General features: G+C 41.5%; 1 protein-coding gene across 1 annotated transcript; it reads left to right on the top strand.

The window, feature by feature from the left end:
* The first annotated feature begins 1,934 nt into the window (after window positions 1–1,934).
* H3-4 (H3.4 histone, cluster member) lies at window positions 1,935–4,797 on the top strand. Its single transcript, XM_061421325.1, has one exon. The coding sequence runs from the start codon at window positions 3,903–3,905 to the stop codon at window positions 4,605–4,607; it is 705 nt and encodes a 234-aa protein (XP_061277309.1). The 5' UTR covers window positions 1,935–3,902; the 3' UTR covers window positions 4,608–4,797.
* The last annotated feature ends 17,712 nt before the right edge of the window (window positions 4,798–22,509 follow it).

Genomic DNA, 22,509 nt, shown 5'->3' on the forward strand with positions numbered 1-22,509 from the left:
AAATGGGACCTAATTAAACTTAAAAGCTTCTGCACAACAAAGGAAACTATTAGCAAGGTGAAAAGGCAGCCTTCAGAATGGGAGAAAATAATAGCAAATGAAGCAATGGACAAACAACTAATCTCAAAAATATACAAGCAACTCCTACAGCTCAACTCCAGAAAAATAAATGACCCAATCAAAAAATGGGCCAAAGAACTAAATAGACATTTCTCCAAAGAAGACATACAGATGGCCAACAAACACATGAAAAGATGCTCAACATCACTTGTTATCAGAGAAATGCAAATCAAAACCACTATGGGGTACCATTTCACGCCAGTCAGAATGGCTGCAATCCAAAAGTCTACAAGCAATAAATGCTGGAGAGGGTGTGGAGAAAAGGGAACTCTCTTACACTGTTGGTGGGAATGCAAACTAGTACAGCCACTATGGAGAAGAGTGTGGAGATTCCTTAAAAAACTGGAAATAGAACTGCCTTATGATCCAGCAATCCCACTGCTGGGCATACACACTGAGGAAACCAGAAGGGAAAGAGACACGTGTACCCCAATGTTCATTGCAGCACTGTTTATAATAGCCAGGACATGGAAGCACCCTAGATGCCCATCAGCAGATGAATGGATAAGAAAGCAGTGGTACATATACACAATGGAGTATTACTCAGCCATTAAAAAGAATACATTTGAATCAGTTCTAATGAGATGGATGAAACTGGAACCTATTATACAGAGTGAAGTAAGCCAGAAAGAAAAACACCAATACAGTATACTAACGCATATATATGGAATTTAGAAAGATGGTAACAATAACCCTGTGTACAAGACTGCAAAAGAGACACCGATGTATAGATCAGTCTTATGGACTCTGTGGGAGAGGGAGAGGGTGGGGAGATTTGGGAGAATAGCACTGAAACATGTATAATATCATGTATGAAATGAGTCGCCAGTCCAGGTTCGATGCACGGTACTGGATGCTTGGGGCTGGTGCACTGGGACGACCCAGAGGGAGGGTAGGGGAGGGAGGAGGGAGGAGGGAGGAGGGAGGAGGGTTCAGGATGGGGAACGCGGGTATACCTGTGGCGGATTCATTTCGATATTTGGCAAAACTAATACAATTATGTAAAGTTTAAAAATAAAATAAAATTTAAAAAAAAAAAAGTGAAGGAGAAAATAAAAGACCCCAAATAGACAAAGCAATCTTGAAAAAAAAGAATGGAGCTGGAGGAATCAACCTTCCTGACTTCAGCTTATAACAAAGCTACAGTCATTAAGACAGTATGGTATTGCTGCAAAACTAAAAATGAAGAGCAATGGAACAAAATAGACCAGAGATAAACCCAAGCACCTATGGGCATCTTATCTTTGACAAAGGAGGCAAGAATATACAATGGAGAAAAGATAGCCTCTTCAAGAAGTGGTGCTGGGAAAACTGGACAGCTACATGTAAAACAATGAAAATAGAATACTGTCTAACATCATACACAAAAATAAACTCAAAATGGATTAAAGATTAAAATGTAAGGCCAGAAACTATAAAGCTCTCAGAGAAAACATTGACAGTATACTCTGACATATGTCACAGCAAGATTCTTTTTGACCCAGCTCAAAAAAATTATTTATCTATTCTTAATAACTGATAACTGTTCAAATAGTAATGGCAACAATAGATTGGATGATAATGACAGCAATGTTAGGGATGGAAGGGAGGAAATGGTAATATTCTGTTATTCGTATTTATGTTACCTGCGCTAACCCGTGAAATTAAAGTGTCATTTGAAAGTGGACTGAGATTGGCTATGAACCTATATTTCAAACTCTAGGAAAATCACCTTAAAATTGGTATGCTAGATAGAGAATAGGGCATGGAATCATGTCACAGTACAGTCATGACAGAGATCTCTAAATATCTTTAATGTTCATAACTACTTTGAAATGACAGTAGTTGTAAGTCTTCTCCAACTAGAAGTTGTTTAATCATTGATAAAAATACACATTTATAATGATGTGACAAATTTATATTTTGATAGCTTGTATATATTTTGGTAACTTCAACATAATTGATTCTTTGTATTTAAAAAATTTTTACATATTTAAAAACATTCTGAGGCATTCCACTTTATGCATTAAAAATATTTTTAAATAGTCTTGAGCTTTACCAAACTACGATCATCTATCCATCCATCATCATACCCTTTAACCTTGGGAACATGCAGAGATTCTGACACTGCCTATTCTGAATGAGTGGTGGCTTTGAGGAGATTAACCAATGTGTTCCAGTCAGATGAAGAGTCTGTCCCTAGTCAGACCCACATCATGCACAACAGGGCTTGCTTAGGATGGTCCCTCTGGTCCTTCTGCCTCTCTCCTGGCCAATCACACCTGACTTGAGGGTGGCAGGACTTTTTGCAGCAATCTGTCAAATGAAAAATCCAGATATAGTAAGCAGAGATTTTCATTTGAAAAGATGTTTGCAAGGGAGGGGAAAGGGCTATTGCAATAGGAAAGGAAAATTATTTCTTATACCCATCTTAGTTCTTAGCTAGGGCTCTGTTAACAGAAGATGAATTAATAAAAGCAAAGCATGAAAGTTCCAGCATGACTCAGGAGCCCTCATAAGGAAATGAATACCCAGAGACAAAACCTAAATGCTTTTGTGTTAGATGGAACAAAGGCAATTATGGAAAAATGACTAAAATATACCTGGGAGGCTACAAGACGACAGGAATTACCTTAATAAGGTCAGTTTGTGCAGAATCCTCTTTGGTCTTAATATTTCATCCTTGATGACAAGACTGTTTCTTCTTGCATAGGGCAGGCATCTTTCACGAGGGAGTTTTAACTCCCGTTTTCATTAAGAAAGAGGAGACCTCAGAATGCTCTCGCATCAGCTGTTTTTCAAGTGTCTAGTTTAAGACAATCTTTTCGCTCAAGTTGCATAGTATTTGGGGATGGCACATTCTGGTCCCCTTCAGATATGTCCTTAAGGTCTATAAGCCTCTCACAGGTTTAGATACTGAAAGATCTTTTGTAATGAGAAGTGAGCAAGACTAGGAAGCACTGGGTATGGGGAAGTGGAATGTCAGGGCAGTCAATAGGACAGTAGGTCAGGGAAAGCTTCACCCTGAGCCCAGCCAGTTCCCAGGTTACGGCCCGGAAATAGGATACTGAACCAAAGCTGAGCAGATAAGCACCTTGCTCAGAACTGTCAGGCTGGTTTATTTCTCTCAGCAGGTTCTCAACACAAGAGATTTGAAACACCAAATCAACTACAGCTCAAGCACGCAGGATTATCTCAGCTTTCCTCTGGTATAGCAAGAGTTTGAAACACCAAACTACTTATGGTCCAGTAAGAACTCAGGCAAGCACAACTATTAAAAATGTAACATAACAAACTGTCATGACACGAGAGAGAACCACAACCCTAGAAAAGTCTAGAGCGCACTTGATTTTTCCTTTATATACGTGCTGACTCCTCCTTTGGTTCAGCTGTATGCAAAATAGGGCTTCTACCTGCCACCAATCAGGGAAAGGAATGCAAATAGCATGTGCCCAAGGCCAATCAGGGAAGAGGGTATGTCTTGGGGGGCAGTTTCCTGCCAGAGGTCCTCCCTTCGGTCCTCTACTTCATATTTCTTATTTTTGCTTCTCCCACTTCGCACCCCACCCCCACCCCCACCTCCCCACCCGCATCTTGAGTGTCATCAGAGTCATTTGGCGAAGATGGTTCACTGCAGGGCACAACGATTGAGGGAATCCTACACCACCTACAGGCCAAATAGAGTGTAAGCTTCTAGAACTTTCTTCCCTCAGCCCATAGAGGAGGAAGAGAATGCTGAGGAAAAACAAGAGAGCTGTACAGGGAAATATAATACACACAATGACGTCCACCTGAAGCCAGACATGATGCGCACCCCCATCCAACCCAGACCCACTTGGTTTTCGAGCAACCCTGCGAGCTCCAAAACGCCAGCCTGTGAGGCCAAGTCCTCACATCGCGAAAATAAGGGGCAGGCGCCCATGCAGTATGCCTCCATGGACCAATCAGAGCTTAGCCTGTCCTTACGCCACCCAGCAATTGGCCAATGGGAAGGCTACACCCTCTATAAAAGAGGGCAGACTTCGCACTTCCGCACGTTGGCGAGGGACGGAGATTATAATAGCAACTGTCATTTAGGCGACAGACGCAGCAGCGGCATGGCCCGAACGAAGCAGACTGCCCGCAAGTCTACCGGCGGCAAAGCGCCTCGTAAGCAGCTAGCTACCAAAGTTGCTCGAAAGAGCGCTCCAGCCACCGGTGGCGTGAAGAAGCCACATCGCTATCGGCCTGGAACTGTAGCACTGCGCGAGATCCGCCGCTTCCAGAAGTCTACTGAACTTCTGATTCGGAAGCTGCCGTTTCAGCGCCTGGTGCGGGAAATTGCGCAGGATTTCAAATCCGATCTGCGCTTTCAGAGTTCCGCCGTGATGGCACTGCAGGAGGCATGTGAGGCGTATCTAGTCGGCCTTTTTGAAGACACCAATCTGTGTGCCATCCATGCTAAGCGTGTCACCATCATGCCTAAGGATATTCAGCTGGCACGGCGAATTCGTGGAGAACGTGCCTAGATTCTTTTGCGTACGTGATTGCTGATCTTTGACCCCAAAGGCTCTTTTCAGAGCCACTAGCTGCTCAAAAAAAGTGCTGTGCACAGGCGAGTTAGCTCCTTTTGAGTTTAAGGCCTGATTATTAAGCATCTATACGGCTTCTTACGGTGTGTGTGTGTGTGTGTGTGTGTGTGTGTGTGTTCGTCGCTCAGTCGTGTCGTACTCTGCGATGCCAGGCTCCTCTGTCCATGGAATTCTCTAGGCAAGGGTACTGGAGTGGGTTGCTATTTTTTTCTCCAGAGGATCTTTAGTGACACTCGGATTGAACCCAGGTTTCCTGCAGTGCAGGCAGCTTCCTGACCATCTGAGCTATCAGGGAAGCCTCAGTGAAATCATGGGTTAGTACCAAGTATTACCCTTTAAGGAGAGAGCTTTGTTATGGAAGTTAACAAGTACTTTCACCACCTGATGCAAAGAACTGACTCTAGCAAAGACCTTGATAACAGGGAAAGATCGAGGGCAGGAGAAGGGGACAACAGCAAGTGAGACGGTGGCATGGCGTCACGGAGTCATGAGTTTGAGCAAGCTTGGGGAGTTGGACAGGGAAGCGTAGCGTTCTGCAGACCATGGGGTTGCAAAGAGTCGGACACGACTGAGGAATAGCTGGTAACTTGGCAGCACGTGGTAATGAGTTTTCCATCCCCACTGAGTGAACTTGCTGAGGAAACACAGGGTGGTTAACCATACTTTTAGTAGTGGAGCTCTGTGGAGATGATGGGAGCATGGATTTTAGGGGGAAAAGAATTTTTCATTGGTGATGCTTCGAAGTTTCTCCACTGAGGCTTTATGAAGTTGATTAAAAGCCTGCTAGATTTGCTGGTCGTGCAAACTCCTCTGCATTAAGGGGGTAAGGCATAAAATCCATTCCCTACTATACTTGTTTGGGCTACACTTTTACAATGTGTATGATTGAAATGATGAAGCGTATATGTAGCTATCTACTAGAGCAAGAGTAACAATTGATCCTCAAAGTCAAAGTCCACCCTTGGGTGGCAGAGAGAAATAACCAACGTTGATTTTTTTACTTACTAGATTTCTGGTTTAATTATACAAAATTAAAGGCTATAAATAGATACGAGATAATGTACTTGGGTCCCAAATGCAGGATCTTCTGCTCCCGTGGAGTTGTGGTTGCACCACCCTCCGGGCATGTGTATGAGTTCTTGCTAACCAACCTGGAAACTCCAGTCCTACAGGGATTGTCATGGAAGCCTCATTACACAGGCACGGTTGATTGAGTCATTGGTTGTCGGTGATTGAACGCAACCTCCAGCTGCTGTCCCCTTCCTGGAGGTGGGCTTGAAGGTTTCAAACCTCTAATCACAACGGTCATTCCTTGTGGACATAATCTGCAGTATGTCACCACCAAAGTCTTGGTGATAAACTTCGAACAGGCCTGGTCTGTGTATCTCGGAAAAGCTTCAATTCCAGATGTTGTTTGCTTCATTCCAGGAACTCTAATTTCAGGTCACCAGGTGACATGCAGATCCAGTCTGGGTTTGCTGCTTTCTATGAATTCAATCTATTCCTTGCAAGATAAATACTTCACAAAGCACAGAAAAGGCAGGTTGCAGACTCAGGGTTATTTAAAAGGAGATAAGTATTTCAAGTTAGCACCAGCTTTGTCTTTCATCTCCCAACTCTTACTTTGGTGCCTGTTGTTTTATTCTGATTTTTTTTTTTTTTTATCCCATGGCAATAAAAGCTGTGACCAATAATTCTAGGCTGGTGCTAGGGATTACTGAAACAGCAGGACCCTATGGTACTTGCCTGCCACCCCCCGCCCAACTTCATTTCGTTTACTTGCCTTTTGTCTGTGGAAAACTGTAGTCAAATAAGTTTAATTTGAGAAGTAGGAAATGTGGAAACAGGAAAACAATCCAAGGAGACCGAATAATGACAATATAGTGAGTATAGTCAAGAAACTTGAGTTCTTTCTCAAGAGCTACATTCCAGTATCTTGCTTGGGTCCCAAGCAAAATCCCATGGATGGAGGAGCCTGTTAGGCTGCAATCCATGGGGTTGCTAAGAGTCGGACACGACTGAGCGACTTCATTTTCAATTTTCACTTTCATGCTTTGGAGAAGGAAATGGCAGCCCACTCCAGTGTTCTTGCCTGGAGAATCCCAGGGACGGGGGAGCCTGGTGGGCTGCTGTCTATGGGGTCACACAGAGTCGGACACGACTGAAGTGACTTAGCGTAGCATAGCTTAGGTAATATTCTGAGCCATATCCTGTGAGCTGTCATAGAGACTAAAACACTAGGGTGAAAAATCAATTACATGACCAGACTGTACCCATGACATAAGCTGCCACAATTCCAAGAACTGGCCTCAAAGAAATGGGAACAAATGGACCCTGGATCTGAAGATTAACTGTACCTAAAATTACTAAGATGATGCTAGGTAGGTCACCAGTGACCAATTTAAAGATAACTGTCAAAACTGACTGCTATTTCTATATGTAGCTGTCCCCCACTTTTGTCTAAAAAAAGCTCCTGCCTCACTAGTTTCCAGGACATCTGTCTCCCCCAACCCTAGTTGCTGGCATCTGAAATAAAGCAAATTTTCCTTTCCACTAGCCAGGCCTGCTTATTGGCTTTTTAGTAAAGAGCAGCCAGACCCCGCATTTGGTGATACTATAATATTATGATGTCATTGTTCATAAGGACCTGCCTGATCAGGGTCCTGATAAGGATGTAAATGTGCCATGATTTTAAACCAGTTTAAGTTGGGGTTTGCAACCAAGAATTCCAAGAAATGGGACCCTGCCCTTAGGGTGACATATCATGACTAAATCAGTTTACTCTAATAATTCACAACTGCAGAAAATATACCCCACAAGAGACTGACCCAGACTTGCTGTCAGTGTCCAGGAGTCTGGTGGAGGTGTGGGTCGACAATGGCCTGCTACAGGGTCAGGGGCACTGAGGACAGCAGTGTGTGCCCAAGATATTTGAAGGAGATCAACGTTATCTTCATTACCCCTACCAAGTTTGGTCTCAGGTCAAACAAGAGGGAGGGAAGACAGCCTCACCCATCAACGAAGTTGGATTAGACTTACTGAACATGGCCCTGCCCATCAGAATAAGATCCAGTTTCCTCCAGAGTCCGTTTCGGCCATTAGGAAGCTTCCATAAACTTTTTATCTTTATCTGTCAGAGGGCAGACTGCATGAAAACCACAATCACAGGAAACTATTCAAACTGATTACATGGACTACAGCCTTGTCTAACTCAATGAAATTATGAGCCAAGCTATGTAGGGCCACCCAAGATGGATGGGTCATGGTGGAGAGTTCTAACAAAATGTGGTCCATGGGAGAAGGGAATGGCAAACCACTTCAGCATTCTTACCTTGAGAACCCCTTGAACAGAACGAAAAGGCAAAAAGATAGGACACTGAAAGATGAACTCCCCAGGTACCAGGTAGGTGCCCAATATGCTACTGGAGAAGAGTAGAGAAATAACTCCAGAAAGAATGAAGAGACAGAGCCAAAGTGAAAACAGAGCCCAGTTGTGGATGTGACTGGTGATGGAAGTAAAGTCCAATGCTGTGAAGAACAATACTTCATAGGAGCCTGGAATATTAGGTCCACAAATCAAGGTAAATTGAAAGTGGTCAAAAAGAGATGGCAAGAATGAATATCAACATTTTAGGAATCCAAAAAATAAAATGGACTGGAATGGGTGAATTTAACTCCAATGACCATTATATCTACTACTGTGGGCAAGAATTCCTTAGAAGAAATGGAGTAGCCCTTGTAGTCAACAAAAGAGTTCGAAATGCAGTTCTTGGGTGCAATCTCAAAAATGAGACAATGATCTCAGTTCACTTCCAAGGCAAACCAGTTCACAGTAATCCAATTCTATGCTCCAACCACTAATGCTGAAGAAGCTAAAGTTGAACGGTTCTATGAAGACCTAAAAGACCTTCTAGAACTAACACCCAAAAAAGATGTCCTTTTCATTATAGGGGACTGGAATGCAAAAGTAGGAAGTCAAGAGTTACCTGGAGTAACAGGCAAATTTGGCCTTGGAGTACAAAATGAAGCAGGGCAAAGGCTAACAGAGTTTTGCCAAGAGAATGCCCTGGTCATAGCAAACACCTTCTTCCAACAACACAAGAGACAACTCTACATGGACATCACCAGATGGTCAACACTGAACTCAGATCGATTATATTCTTTGCAGCCAAAGATGGAAAAGCTCTATACAGTCAGCAAAAACAAGACCAGGAGCTGACTGTGGCTCAGATCATGAACTCCTTATTGCCAAATTCAGACTTACATTGAAGTAAGTAGGAGAAACCACTAGACCATTCAGGTATAAGCTAAATCAAATCCCTTACAATTATACAGTGAAAGTGACAAATAGATACAAGAATTTGATCTGATAGTGTGCCTGAAGAACTATGGATGGAGATTCATGACATTGTACAAAAGGCAGTGATCAAGACCATCCCCAAGAAAAAGAAATGCAACAAGGTAACATGTTTGTCTGAGGAGGCCTTACAAATAGCAGACAAAAGAAGAGAAGCTAAAGACAAAGGAGAAAAGGAAAGCTATCTCCATCTGAATGCAGAGTTCCAAAGAATAGCAGGGAGAGATAAAGTCTTCCTCAGTGATCAATGCAAAGACATAGAGGAAAACAACAGAATGGGAAAGACTAGAGATCGCTTCAAGAAAATTAGAGATACCAAGGGAACATTTCATTTCATGCAAAGATGGGCACAATAAAGGACAGAAATGGTATGAACCTAACTGAAGGAGAAGATATTAAGAAGAGGTGGCAAGAATACACAGAAGAACTGTACAAAAAAGATCTTCACGACCCAGATAACCACGATGATGTGATCACTAACCTAGACCCAGACACCCTGAAAAGCAAAGTCAAGTGGGCCTTAGGAAACATCACTACAAACAAAACTAGTGGAGATGATGAGCTATTTCAAATCCTAAAAGAGGATGCTGTGCAAGTGCTGCACTCAATATGCCAGCAAATTTGGAAAACTCAGCAGTGGCCACAGGACTGGAAAAGGTCCATTTTCATTGCAATCCCAAAGAAAGGCAATGCCAAAGAATGTTCAAACTACCACACAATTGCACTCATCTCAATGCTAGCAAAGTAATGCTCAAAATTCTCCAAGCCAGGCTTTAACAGTACATGAATCATGGACTTCCGGATGTTCAAGCTGGGTTTAGAAAAGGCAGAGGAAACAGAGATTAAATTGCCAACATCTGCTGGATGATCGAAAAAGCAAGAGAGTTACAGAAAAACATCTGTTTCTGCTTTATTGACTATGCCAAAGTCTTTGACTGTCTGGATGACAACAAACTGTGGGAAATTCTTAAACAGAAGGGACTACAAGACTACCTTACCTGCCTCCTGAGAAATCTGTATGCAGGTCAAGAAGCAACAGTTACAACTGGATATGGAACAACAGACTGGTTCCAAGTAGGGAAAGGATTATATCAAGGCTGTATTTTGTCACTTGCTTATTTAACTTCTATGCAGAGTACATCATGCAAAATGCAGGGCTGGATGAAACACAAGCTGGAATCAAGATTGCCAGGAGAAATATCTCCCGGCATATTATAATCTCATATACACATATGACACCACCCTTATGGAAGAAAGAAGAAAAGAACTAAAGAGCCTCTCGATGAAAGTGAATGAGAAGAGTGAAAAACTTGGCTTAAAACTCAGTATTCAGAACACTAAGATCATGGCATCCAGTCCCATCACTTCATGGCAAAAGATGGGGAAACAATGGAAACAGTGAGAGACTTTATTTTGGGGGGTTCCCATGGCTGCAGATGGTGATTGCAGCCATGAAATTAAGATGCTTCCTTCTTGGAAAGAAAGCTATGACCAACCTAAACAGCATATTAAAAAGCAGAGACATTATTTTGCCAACAAAGGTCCATCTAGTCAAAGCTATGGTTTTTCCAGTAGTCATGTATGGATGTGAGAGTTGTACCATAAAGAAAGCTGAGCACTGAAGAATTGATGCTTTTGAACTGTGGGGCTGGAGAAGACTCTTGAGTCCCTTGGGCTGCAAGGACATCCAACCAGTCCATCCTAATGGAAATCAGTCCTGAATATTCATTGAAAGGACTGATGCTGAAGCTGAAACTCAAATACTTTGGCTACCTGATGCAACGAACTGACTCATTAGAGAAGACCCTGATGCTGGAAAAGATTGAAGGCGAGAGGAGAAAGGGTTGACAGAAGATGAGATAGTTGTATGGCATCACCGATTTGATGCACATGAGTTTGAGCAAGCTCCAGGAGTTGGTGATGAACAGGAAAGCCTGGCGTGCTGCAGTCCATGGGGTCACAAAGAGTTGGACATGACTGAGAGATGGAACTGAACTGAAGAGAAAATAAAGGACGTAATTGCATCTTTGCTTTAGTACAGCAAGCCTTGGTGGCCATTGCCTAGAGGACCTCATTAAAAAAGAGGACAGTGATGGTGCTAAGAGTCCACTCTGACTACAGGCACACCTGAACCTGTTGGCGTATAGCTGAGTACTATTGCACTGTATGTACGTATTACATCTTCTTTATCCATCCCTTTTTTGATGGATATTTATGTTACTGCCATGTGCTGGCTACTGTAAATAGTGCTGCAATGAACATTCGGATTGCATGCATTTTTTTGAATTCTGATTTTCTCTGCATAAATGTGGTAGTTTTATTTTAGTTTTTAAAGGAACCTCCAGATTATTCTCCATAGTAGCTGTATCCCAACAGTGTAAGAGGGTTCCCTTCTCTCTACACTCTCTCCAGCATTTATTGTTTATAGATTTGTTTTTATTATGCGATTCTGACATATGTTGTTATTCAATCACTAAGTTGTATCTGTCCCTTTATAAGGGTATGGATGGCAGCATGCCAGTCTTCCCTGTCCTTCACTATCTCCTGGCGTTTACTTAAATTCATGTCAATTGAATCAGTGATGCTATCCAACCATCTCATCCTCTGCCACCCTCTTCTCCTTTTGCCTTCAATCTTTCACAGCATCGGGGTCTTTTCTAATGAGTCAACTCTTCAGTCAGGTGGCCAAAGTATTGGAGCTTCAGCATCAGGCCTTCCAATGAATATTCAGGATTGATTTCCTTTAGGATTGACTAGTTTCATCTCCTTGCTGTCTAAGGGACTCTCAAGAGTCTTCTCCAGGACCATAATTTGAAAGCATCAATTCTTCAGCCCTTAGCCTGCCTTATGGTCCAACTCTCAAATCTGTACATGACTACTAGAAAAACCATAGCTTTGACTATACAGACCTTTGTTGGCAAAGTGATGTCTCTGCTTTCTGATACACTGTCTAGGTTTGTCGTGGCTTTCCTTCCAAGGAGCAAGTGTTTTTTTAATTTCATGGCTACAGTCACCATTTGTGGTGATTTTGGAGCCCAAGAAAGGAAAGTCTGTCACTGTTTGCAATTTTTCCCCTTCTATTTTCCACAAAGTGATGGGACAAGATGCTATGATCTTTGTTTTTGAACGCCGAGGTTTGGCTTTTCACTCTCTTCTTTCACTTTCATCAAGAGGCTCTTTAGTTCCTCTTCACTTTCTGCCATCAGAGTGGTTTCATCTGCATATCTGAGGTTGTTGATATTTCTCCCAGCAATTCTGATTCCAGTTGTGATTCATCTAGGACAGCATAATGTACTCTGCATATAAGTTAAATAAGCAGGGTGACAATATACAGCCTTATACTCTTTTCTGAATTTTGAACCAGTTAGTTGTTCCATGTCCAGTTCTAACTGTTACTTCTTTGCCTACATACAGGCTTCTCAGGAGACAAGTAAGATGGTCTGGTATTCCCATCTCATTAAGAATTTTCCAGTTTGTGTGTGTGTGTGTGTGTGTGTGTGTGTGTGATCTACACAGTGAGAGGATTTAGCATAGTCAATGAAGGAGAAGTAGATGATTTTCTGGAACTCCATTGCTTTCTGTATGATCCAATAAATATTGGCAGTTTTATCTCTGATTCCTCTCCCTCTTCAAAACCCAGCTTGTACATCTGGAACTTCTTGGTTCAAGTACTGCTGAACCTTAGCTTGAAGGATTTTGAGCATAACCTTGCTAGCATGTGAAATGAGCACAATTTCATGGTAGTTTGAACATTCTTTGGCATTGCCCATCTTTGGGATTGGAATGAAAACTAACCTTTTCCAGTCCTGTGGCAACTGCTGAGTTTTCCAAATTTGCTGACATATGGTTTGTAGCAGTTTAAAAGCATCTATCTTTTAGGATTTTAAATAGCTGAGCTGGAATTCCATCACCTTCACTAGCTTTGTTCATAGTAATTCTTCCTAAGGCCCACTTGACCTCACAGTCCAGAATGTCTGGCTCTATGTGAGTGACCCCACCATCATGGTTATTAAGACTTTTTATATATAGTTCTGTGTATTCTCACCACCTCTTAATATTTTCTGCTTCTGTTAGGTACTTAAAATTTCTGTCCTTTATTGTGTTCATCCTTGCTTGAAATATCCCCTTGATATCTCCAATTTTCTTGAAGAGATTTCTAGTCTTCCCATTCTATTGTTTTTCTCTATTTCTTTGCATTGTTTACTTAAGAAGGCTTTCTTATCTTTCCTTGCTGTTCTCTGGAATTCTGTATTCAGTGGGGTGTATCCTTCCCTTTCTCCTTTGCCTTTCACTTCTTTTCTCAGTTATCTGTAAAGCCTCCTGAGACAAGCGTTTTGCGTTCTTGCAGTTCTTTTTCTTTGGGAAGGTTTTGGTCAATGCCTACTGCACAGTGTTACGAACCTCCATCTATATATCTTCAGGCACTCTGTCTACCAGGCATAATCCTTTGAATCTATTTGTCACTTGCACTGCATAATTGTAAGGGATTTTATTCAGGTCATACCTGAATGGCCTAGTAGTTCCCCTGCTTTCTTCAATTTAAGCCTCATCTTTGCAATAAGGAGCTCATGGTGTGAGCCACAGTAATGTCCAGGCCTTGTTTTTGCTAACTGCATAGAGCTTCTCCATCACTGGCTGCAAAGAATATAATCAGCCTGATTTCGGTATCGATACCTCAAGCAATTTTTTAATAAATTTATTCATTTTGGCTGCATTGGTTCTTCATGGCTGCACAGGCTTTTCTCGAATTTGTGGCCAGAGGGGGGTACTCTCTAGTTGCTTCTCATTTCACTTTTCTCTTGCGGCAGAGCACAGGCTTAAGGGCATGTGGGCTTCAGTTGTTGCAGCTCCCAGGATGTAGAGCACAGGCTCAGTAGTGTGGTGCAGAAGCTTAGCTGCATGTGGGATCCTCCCGGAACAGGGATTGAACTCATGCCTCATGCATTGGCAGGCAGATTCTTTGCCACTAAAGCCACCAAGGAAGCCCCTCATGGAGTTTTAATTTGCATTTCTCTAATAATGAGAGATGTTGAACATCTTTTCATGTGTCTGTTATCCATCTATGCCTTCTTTGGAGAAATGTTTGTTTAGTTCTTCCTCCTCATTTTTAAATTCTTTTTTTTCCCCCCCTGATACTGAAATGCATGAGCTGCTTGTATGTTTTGGAGATTAATGCTTTGTCAGTTGCTTCATCTGCAATTTTTTCTCCCATTTGAGAGTTGTGTTTTCATCTTCTTCATGGTTTCCTTTGCTATGTAAAAGCTTATGTTTAATTATATCACAATTGCTTATTTTCATTACTCTAGGAAGTGGGTCAAAAAAGATATTGCTGTAATTTATGTCAAAGAATGTTCTATGTTTTCCTTTAAAAGTTTTAGAGTGTCTGGCCTTATATTTATGTCTTTAATCCATTTTGAGTTTATTTTCATGTATGGTAGAAGGAAGTGTTCTAATTTCATTTACATGTAGCTGTCTAGTTTTCCCAGCACCACTTATTGAAGAGGCTGTCTTCTCTCCATTGTATATTCTCATCTAATGATCATAGCCTAGGTGATAACAGTGCATAGATGCACAGACCAGGTGACACAGGTGTGTGGATTTATCTCCAGGCTTTCTATCCCGTTCCATTGATTTATATTTCTATTTTTGTGCCCATGTCCCACTGTCTTGATTACTGTAGCTTTGTTTTATAGTCTGAAGTCCGGGAGCCTGATTTCCTCTAGCTCAGTTTTTCTTTCTCAAAATCGCTTTTCCTATTCAGGGTCTTTTCTGTTTCCATATAAGTTGTACAGATTTGTTGTTGTTGTTGTTCTAATTATCTGGAAAATGCCATTGATAGTTTGATAGAGATTGCACTGAATGTGTAGATTGCCTTGGGCAGTATAGTCATTTTCACAACATTGATTCTTTCATTCCAAGAACATGGAACGTATCTCCATGTGTTTGTGTCATCTCTGATGTATTTCATCAGTATTTTATAGTTTTCTGAGTACAGGCCTTTTGCCTCTTTAGGTAGGTTTATTCCCAGGCATTTGATTCATTTGGTTGCAATGGTAATTGGAATTTTTTTCCTTAATTTTTCCTTCTGGTCTTTCATTGTTAGTGTAAGAATGGCATCCCCCATGGCTCAGTAGATAAGGAATCTGCCTCCCAATGCAGGAGATGCAGGTTTGAACCCTGGGTCAGGAAGATTCTCTGGAAGAGGAAATGGCAACCCACTCCCGTATGTTGTTGTTGTTCAGTAATGTCCAACTCTTTTTTGCCACCCCATGGACTGCAGCACGCCAGGCTTCCCTATCTTTCACTATCTCAAACTCATGTCCATTGAGTCGATGATGCATCCGACCATCTCATCCTCTATCTTCCCCTTCTCTTCCTGCCCTCAATCTTTCCCAGCATCTGGGTCTTTTCCAGTGAGTCAGCTCTTTGTATCAGCTGGCCAAAGGATTGAAGCTTCAGCTTCAGCATCAGTCTTTCCAATGAATGTTCAGTGTTGATTTCCTTTACGATTGACTGGTTTGATCTCCTTGCTGTCCAAGGGACTCTCAAGAGTCTTTAGCACAACAGTTAGAAAACATCAATTCTAAAGTGCTCAGCCTTCTTTATGGTCCAACTATTACCTCCATACAAGACTACTGGAAAAACCATAGATTGGACTAGACAGATTTTATTGGCAAAGTGATGATTCTGCTTTTTAGTATGCTGTCTAGGTTAGTCATAGCTTTTCTTCCAAAGAGTAAGTGTATTTTAATTTTGTGGCTGCAGTCACCATTCACAGTGATTTTGGAGCCCAAGAAAGTAAAATCTGTCATTATTTCCATTTTTCCCCACCTATTTGCCCTGAAGTGGTAGGACCAGATACCATGACCTTAGTTTTCTGAATGTTGAATTTTAAGTTAGTTTTTTCACTCTCCTCTTTCATTTTCAAGAGGCTCTTTAGTTCCTCTTTGCTTTCTGCCATTAAGTTGGTGTCATCTGTATGTTTGAGGTTATTGGTATTTCTCCTGGCTATTTTGATTCCAGCTTGTGCTTCATCCAGCCTAGCATTTTGCATGATGTACTCTGCATAGAAGTTAAATAAGCAGTGTGACAATATACAGTCTTGATGTACTCCTTTCCCAATTTGAAACCAGTTTGTTGTTCCATGTCCAGTTCTAACTGTTGCTTCTTGACCTGCATACAGGTTTCTCAGGAGGCAGGTAAGGTGGTCTGGTATTCCCATCTCTGTAAGAATTTTCCACAGTTTGTTGTCATCCAGACAGTCAAAGGCTTTAGCATCATCAATGAAGCAGAAGTAGATGTTTTTCTGAAATTCCCTTGCTTTTTCTATGATCCAACAGATGTTGCTAATCTGATCTCTGGCTCCTCTGCCTTTTCTAAATCAAACTTGTACATCTGGAATTTATCGGCTCACGTACTGTTGAAGTCTAACTTGAAGGATTTTGAACATTACCTTGTTAGCATGTAAAATGAATGCAATTGTGCAGTAAGTTGAACATTCTTTGTCACTGCCATTCTTTGGGATTGGAATAAAAACTGACCTTTTCCAGTCCTGTGACCACTGCTGAGTTTTCCATATTTGCTGGTATATTGAGTGCAGCACTTTAATAGAATCAAATTTTAGGATTTGAAATAGCTCAGCTGGGATTCCATCACCTCCACTAAGTTTGTTTGTAGTAATGCTTCCTAAGGCCCACCTGACTTCACACTCAGGATGTCTGGCTCTAGGTGAGTGCCTAAACCATTGTGGTTGTCCTGGTCATTAAGACCTTTTGTGTATAGTTCTTCTGTATAGTCTTGCCACCTCTTCTTAATCCCTTCTGTTTCTATTAGGTCCATACCATTTCTTTCTTTTGTTGTGCCCATCTTTGCATTAAATGTTCCCTTGGTATCTCTAATTTTCTTGAAGTGATCTCTAGTCTTTCCCATTCTAATGTTTTTCTCTGTTTATTTGCATTGTTTACTTAAGGCTTTCTTATCTTTCCTTGCTATTCTTTGGAACTCTGCATTCAGATGAATATATCTTTCCTTTTCTCATTTGCTTTGCACTTCTTTTCTCAGCTATTTGTAAGGCCTTCTCAGACAACCATTTTGACTTTTTGCATTTCTACTTCTTGGGGATAGTTTTGATCACCACCTCCTGCACCATTTTACGAACTTCTGGCCATTGTTCTTCAAGTGCTCTGTCTACCAGGCCTAATTCCTTGAATCTATTTGTCACTTCCACTGTATAATCATAAGGGATTTTATGTAGGTCATACCTGAATGGCCTAGTGGCTTTTCCCTACTTTTTTAAGTCTGAATTTTGTGATAAGTTCCAAAAAAAAAAACCCATGTCCAGGAACAAAGGAGAAGCTGCAACAAGACCATAGGAGGGGCACAACCACATTTAAAATCAAACCTCATACCTACCAGAGATTTTTGGAGGGCACAAGTAAAACCTTGCGGGCACCAGGACCCAGTGAAAGGAGCAGTGACCCCACAGGAGACTGAGCCAGACCCGCCTGTGAGTGTTTGATGATGTCCTGGGGAGGCGTGCGCCAGCAGTGGCCTGCGATGGGGACGGGGCAGCAGCAGCCTGGGAGCACGGTGTGTGGTGCAAGCCCTCTTAAAGGGGACTGCATTAGCCCCACTCTAGAGCTACCAGGTGGGTGATCTACAAACTGGGGAACGATTATACCAAAGAAGTTCTCCCACTGTTGCAAAACTTCTAGGCCCCACAACAGACTTCCGGTTTAACCTGGGGATCTGGTGAAGGGACTAAAAATCCCAAGGGAATCTGACTTTGAAAGTTAGCAGGATTTGATTACAGAACTTCCACAAGACTGGGGACAAAGAGACTCTTCTGGGGCACAATAAAGCCTTGTACACATCAGGGCCCAGGAGAAAGGAGCAGTGACCCTGCAAGAGACGGAGCCAGACTTGCCTGTGAGTGTTTTGGAGTCTGGTGGAGGCATGAGTCAAAAGTGGCCTGCCACAGGGTCAGGGCACTGACGGCAGCAGTCCTGGGGGTGCAGCATGCTGGCATAAGTCCTTTTGTTCAAGGTCAAAATTACCACCATACCCCTACCACAGTTTGGCCTCAGGCCACCCCCTCCACCACCCACACCCCCCCATCAGTAGAAAATTGGACTAAAAATTTAATGAGCACAGCCCTGCCCACCAGAGCAAGACCCAGTTTTCCTCACAGCCAGTCCCTCCCGTCAGGAAGCTTCCACAAGCCTCTTATAAGTTTACCCTTCATCAGAGAGCAGACAGAATGAAAACCACAATCACAGAAAACTAACCAAAATGATCACATGGATCACAGATTTCTGTAACTCAATGAAACTATAAGCCATGCCATGTGGGGCCATCCAAGACAGATGGATCATGGTGGAGAGTTCTGACAAAACATGGTCCACTGGAGAAGGGAATGGCAAACCACTTCAGCATTCTTGCCTTGAGAACCCCATGAACAGTATGAAAAGGCAAAAAGATAGGACACTGAAAGATGAACCCAACCCCCTAGGTTGGTAGGTGTCCAATATGCTACTGGAGAAGAGCAGAGAAAGCTCCAGAAGGAATGAAGAGGCTGAGCCAAAGTGGAAATGATGCCCAGTTGTAGACGTGTCTTGTGGTGAAAGTTAAGTCTGATGCCGTAAAGAACAATACTACATAGGAACCTGGAATTAAGGTCCATGAATCAAGGTTAATTGGAAGCAGTCAAACAGATGGCAAGAGTGAACATCAACATTTTAGGAATCAGTGAACTAAAATGGACCGGAATGGGCAAATTTAACTCAGATGACCATTATATCTACTACTGTGGGCAAGAATCCCTTAGAAGAAATGGAATAGCCCTCATAGTCAACAAAAGAGTCTGAAATGCAGTGCAATCTCAAAAACGACAGAATGACCTTGATTCATTTCCAAGGGAAACCATTCAATGTCATAGTCATATGTAGTATTATGTACATATGTAGTAATATGTAGCATAGTAATCCAAGTCTATGCCCCAACCACTAATGCTGAAGTTGAACAGTTTTATGAAGACCTACCAGACCTACTAGAACAAACACCTAAAAAGATGTCCTTTTTTTGCATAGGAATGCAAAAGTAGGAAGTGAAGAGATACCTGGAATAACAGGCGAGTTTGGCCTTGGAGTACAAATGAAGCAGGGCAAAGGCTAACAGAGTTTTGCCAAGAGAAGGCACTGGTCATAGCAAACACTCCAGTATTCTAGTCTAAAATCCCATAGACAGAGGAGCTTGGTGTGCTATAGTCCAAAGTGTCATGAAGACTGCAAGAGACATCTGTGCATTAATTCCAAACAAACAAAAATCCAGGACCAGATGTGCATTAATTCTGTATCCTGTAATTTTACCAAATTCATTGATTAGCTCTAGTAGTTTTCTTAGAGCTTCCATGGTGGCTCAGATGGTAAAGAATCCACCTCCAATGAGGGAGACCTGAGTTTGATTCTTGGATTGGGAAGATCCCCTGGAGGAGGTCATGGCAACCCACTCCAGTATTCTTGCCTGGAGAATCCCCATGGACAGAGGAACCTTGCAGGCTGCAGTCCATGGGGTCACAAAGAGTTGGACACAACTGACTGACTAAGCACAGTAGTTTTCTGGTGGCATCTTTAGGATTTTCTATGTATAGTAACACGTCATCTGCAAACAGTGACAATTTTACTCCTTTTCCATTTTAGATTCCTTTTATTTCATTTTCTTCTCTGATTGCTGTGGCTAGGACTTCCAAAACTGTTAATATGTTGGATAATAGTGGTGAAAATGGACATCCTTGTCTTTTTCCTGATCTAGGGGGAAATGCTTTCAGTTTTTCACCATTAAGAATGATGTTTGCTGTGGGTTTATCAAATATGGCTTTTACTCTGTTGAGATAGATTCCCTCTACACCCATTTTCTAGAGAGTTTTCATCACAAATGGGTATAGAATTTTGTCAAAAACTTTTTCTGCATCTATTGAGATGATCATATTTTTACTCTTCAGTGTTAATTTGGTGTATCATGTTGATTGATTTGCATATGTTGAACAATTCTTGCATCCCTGGGGAAAATCTCACTTGATTGTGGTGTATGATCCTTTTAATGTGTTGTTAGATTTATTTGCTTGTATTTTGTTGAGAATTTTTATGGCTGTCAGGAAGCATTTAACAGGAGGCTTCCTGTGTGCTGTTTTGGATCTGTCAGGAATTTATGTTCCTTATTAATTCCTGAATACTCAGGAATAAGAGGAGAGGCAAGCCTCTCCCGGGACTGAGGAATCCAGGCATTTCCTTCATTAGTGTTTCTATATGGTGATAAGCACCCTCTTCCTTGTGAACCATATGGTAAAAGTGATTGTTTACAACTCTCTCTCTCTTTAATATGGATCGCCTATGTTTTGTAAGTCTGGAATTTTAATCTTTATCTTTGCTGAGAATAACTACCTTGTAAGACAGTATATATGCCCACACCATGTTCATTAAAACACCTTTGCTCCATCAGAGCTCTGGTCTCCGTGTCTGTCTTTCTCTTTCTCTCTCTCTCTCTCAGGCTATTTCTTTGGAGCGCAGAGGCTCTCTGAGTTCACTTTCCTGCCCAGGCTTCTAAGACCCTCTTGAGAAGGCGCTCTGCGCCTTCACCCCATCGAGAGGGCGCCTGAGGCCTCCATGAACAGAGCAAGCCCCGTGCCAGGGACTTTATTGGCTTTTTGTGTAAACCAAGGAATATCAGCCTCTTTCTCTCCTTTACTTTCTTACCGTCGACTCCGGACCATCAGGCTCTGGTCCATTAAGGGACCTCAACATATGGCTATGTTCATCAGTGATATTGGTCTATAATTTTCTTGTTTTCTTTTTTGATATATTTGTCTGGTTTTGGCATTAGGATGATAGCAACCTCACAGAATGAATTTGGGAGTGTTCCTGCCTCTGCATTTTTTGGGGAAGTGTTTGAGAAGGAGAGATGTTAGTTCTTCTCTAAATGTTTGATAGAATTCGCCTGTGAAGCTATCTGGTCCTGGACTTTTGTTTGTTTGAAAGTTTTTAAATCACAGTTTCAATTTTATTACTTGTGATTGGTCTGTTCATGATTTCTATTTCTTTCTGGTTCGGTCTTGGAATGTTGTACTTTTCTAAGAATTTGTCCATTTCTTACAGGTTGTCCATTTTATTGGCAACTATAGTTGCTTGTAAGAAATTTCATTCTTTTACAGAGCTGAGTAGATGCAACCCATTCGATACTTCAGATACATTTTGCAAGGGATAGTTAGGCTCATTTCCTCCAAGGAAGTTGGGAAATGGGCATTATATTCATTGATGATTATTAAGAGGGTCCAAATATGCCACCCCAAACTATGCCACTTTGGCATATGGATTATTTTGAGCTGATGCCAACTGAGAATCAATAGATGTAGAAATATACCTTCTCAGAGCTTCCCTTATCTAACTAAAAGCAGAAACTTCTGAGAAATTAGGACTGCCAGAAAGCCCCTTCCTGAGGGAATTTTATGGGCATGAAGAAGATGGAAAGTTAGCACCCTGATGAGTAACAAACAAACCTTATTAAATGACATTTACCTGCCATACATTTGTTACTCATCTTCCCACAATATAATACCTTTTGGTAAAATGATATATAAGCTTCTGAGTCAAACCATTTCTTGGATTTTCACTTTTTGCTATAAGTCTCCACAAGCATGTAAAAATATTAACATCAATACAATTTGAATGCCTTTTCCCCTGTTAATCTGTCTTTTGTCATGTTAATTTGCAGGCCTCAGATACTGAATCTAAGAGGGGAGAGGAAAAGTTTTTTCCTTCCCTACAATTATGTTTCAGAGATGAGTTCCAGGTGCTTGGGGAAACATTCCTGAGATATGAGACTAGAAAGTTTAGCCACTAAAAAGATTTACATAGATGTGAAAAGGGCAGAGAAAGAAATTATGAAAGAAAAAGAAGGGGGGACATGTCCCCTTAATTTCCACAGAGAGAATTAAGTTGTTTATTTTTAATTTGTATTTTCTTTTGTACATCAGGTTGTACAAAACCTGTTGCCCTCATACCAGCATGATGTGGGATATGTAAGAAGTATTTGTAAAAATATTGTATCAGCCCAAGACATTCATTATTAATGTCCTATTTGTTTGCCTCAGGTTACTGGGCAGAAAAATATATCACCTTCATGATAAAATAATTGGAAACAATCTCAAAGCTTCAAAGGGGAAAATGTGAAGTCATTAAGAAGAATCAGATAGTTCTTACATGTCCTGGTAACTTGGTAGGTTTAACTAAAGGCAAGTTGTAGAACAGTATGCATAATATGGCATCATTTAGATAAAAATAATACACCCTTGAATATGCACCTTTTAAAGAATATACAAGAAATTCAATCTCAAAAATGGAAACTTGGAACTGAGAAAACCTTCAGTTGAGAGAGACTCAAAATTTCACTATCAGCCTTTTGGAGTTAAGTTTTATACCATTTCCATGG

This window comes from Bos javanicus, chromosome 7, assembly GCF_032452875.1.
Source record: "Bos javanicus breed banteng chromosome 7, ARS-OSU_banteng_1.0, whole genome shotgun sequence".
Lineage (NCBI taxonomy): Eukaryota > Metazoa > Chordata > Mammalia > Artiodactyla > Bovidae > Bos > Bos javanicus.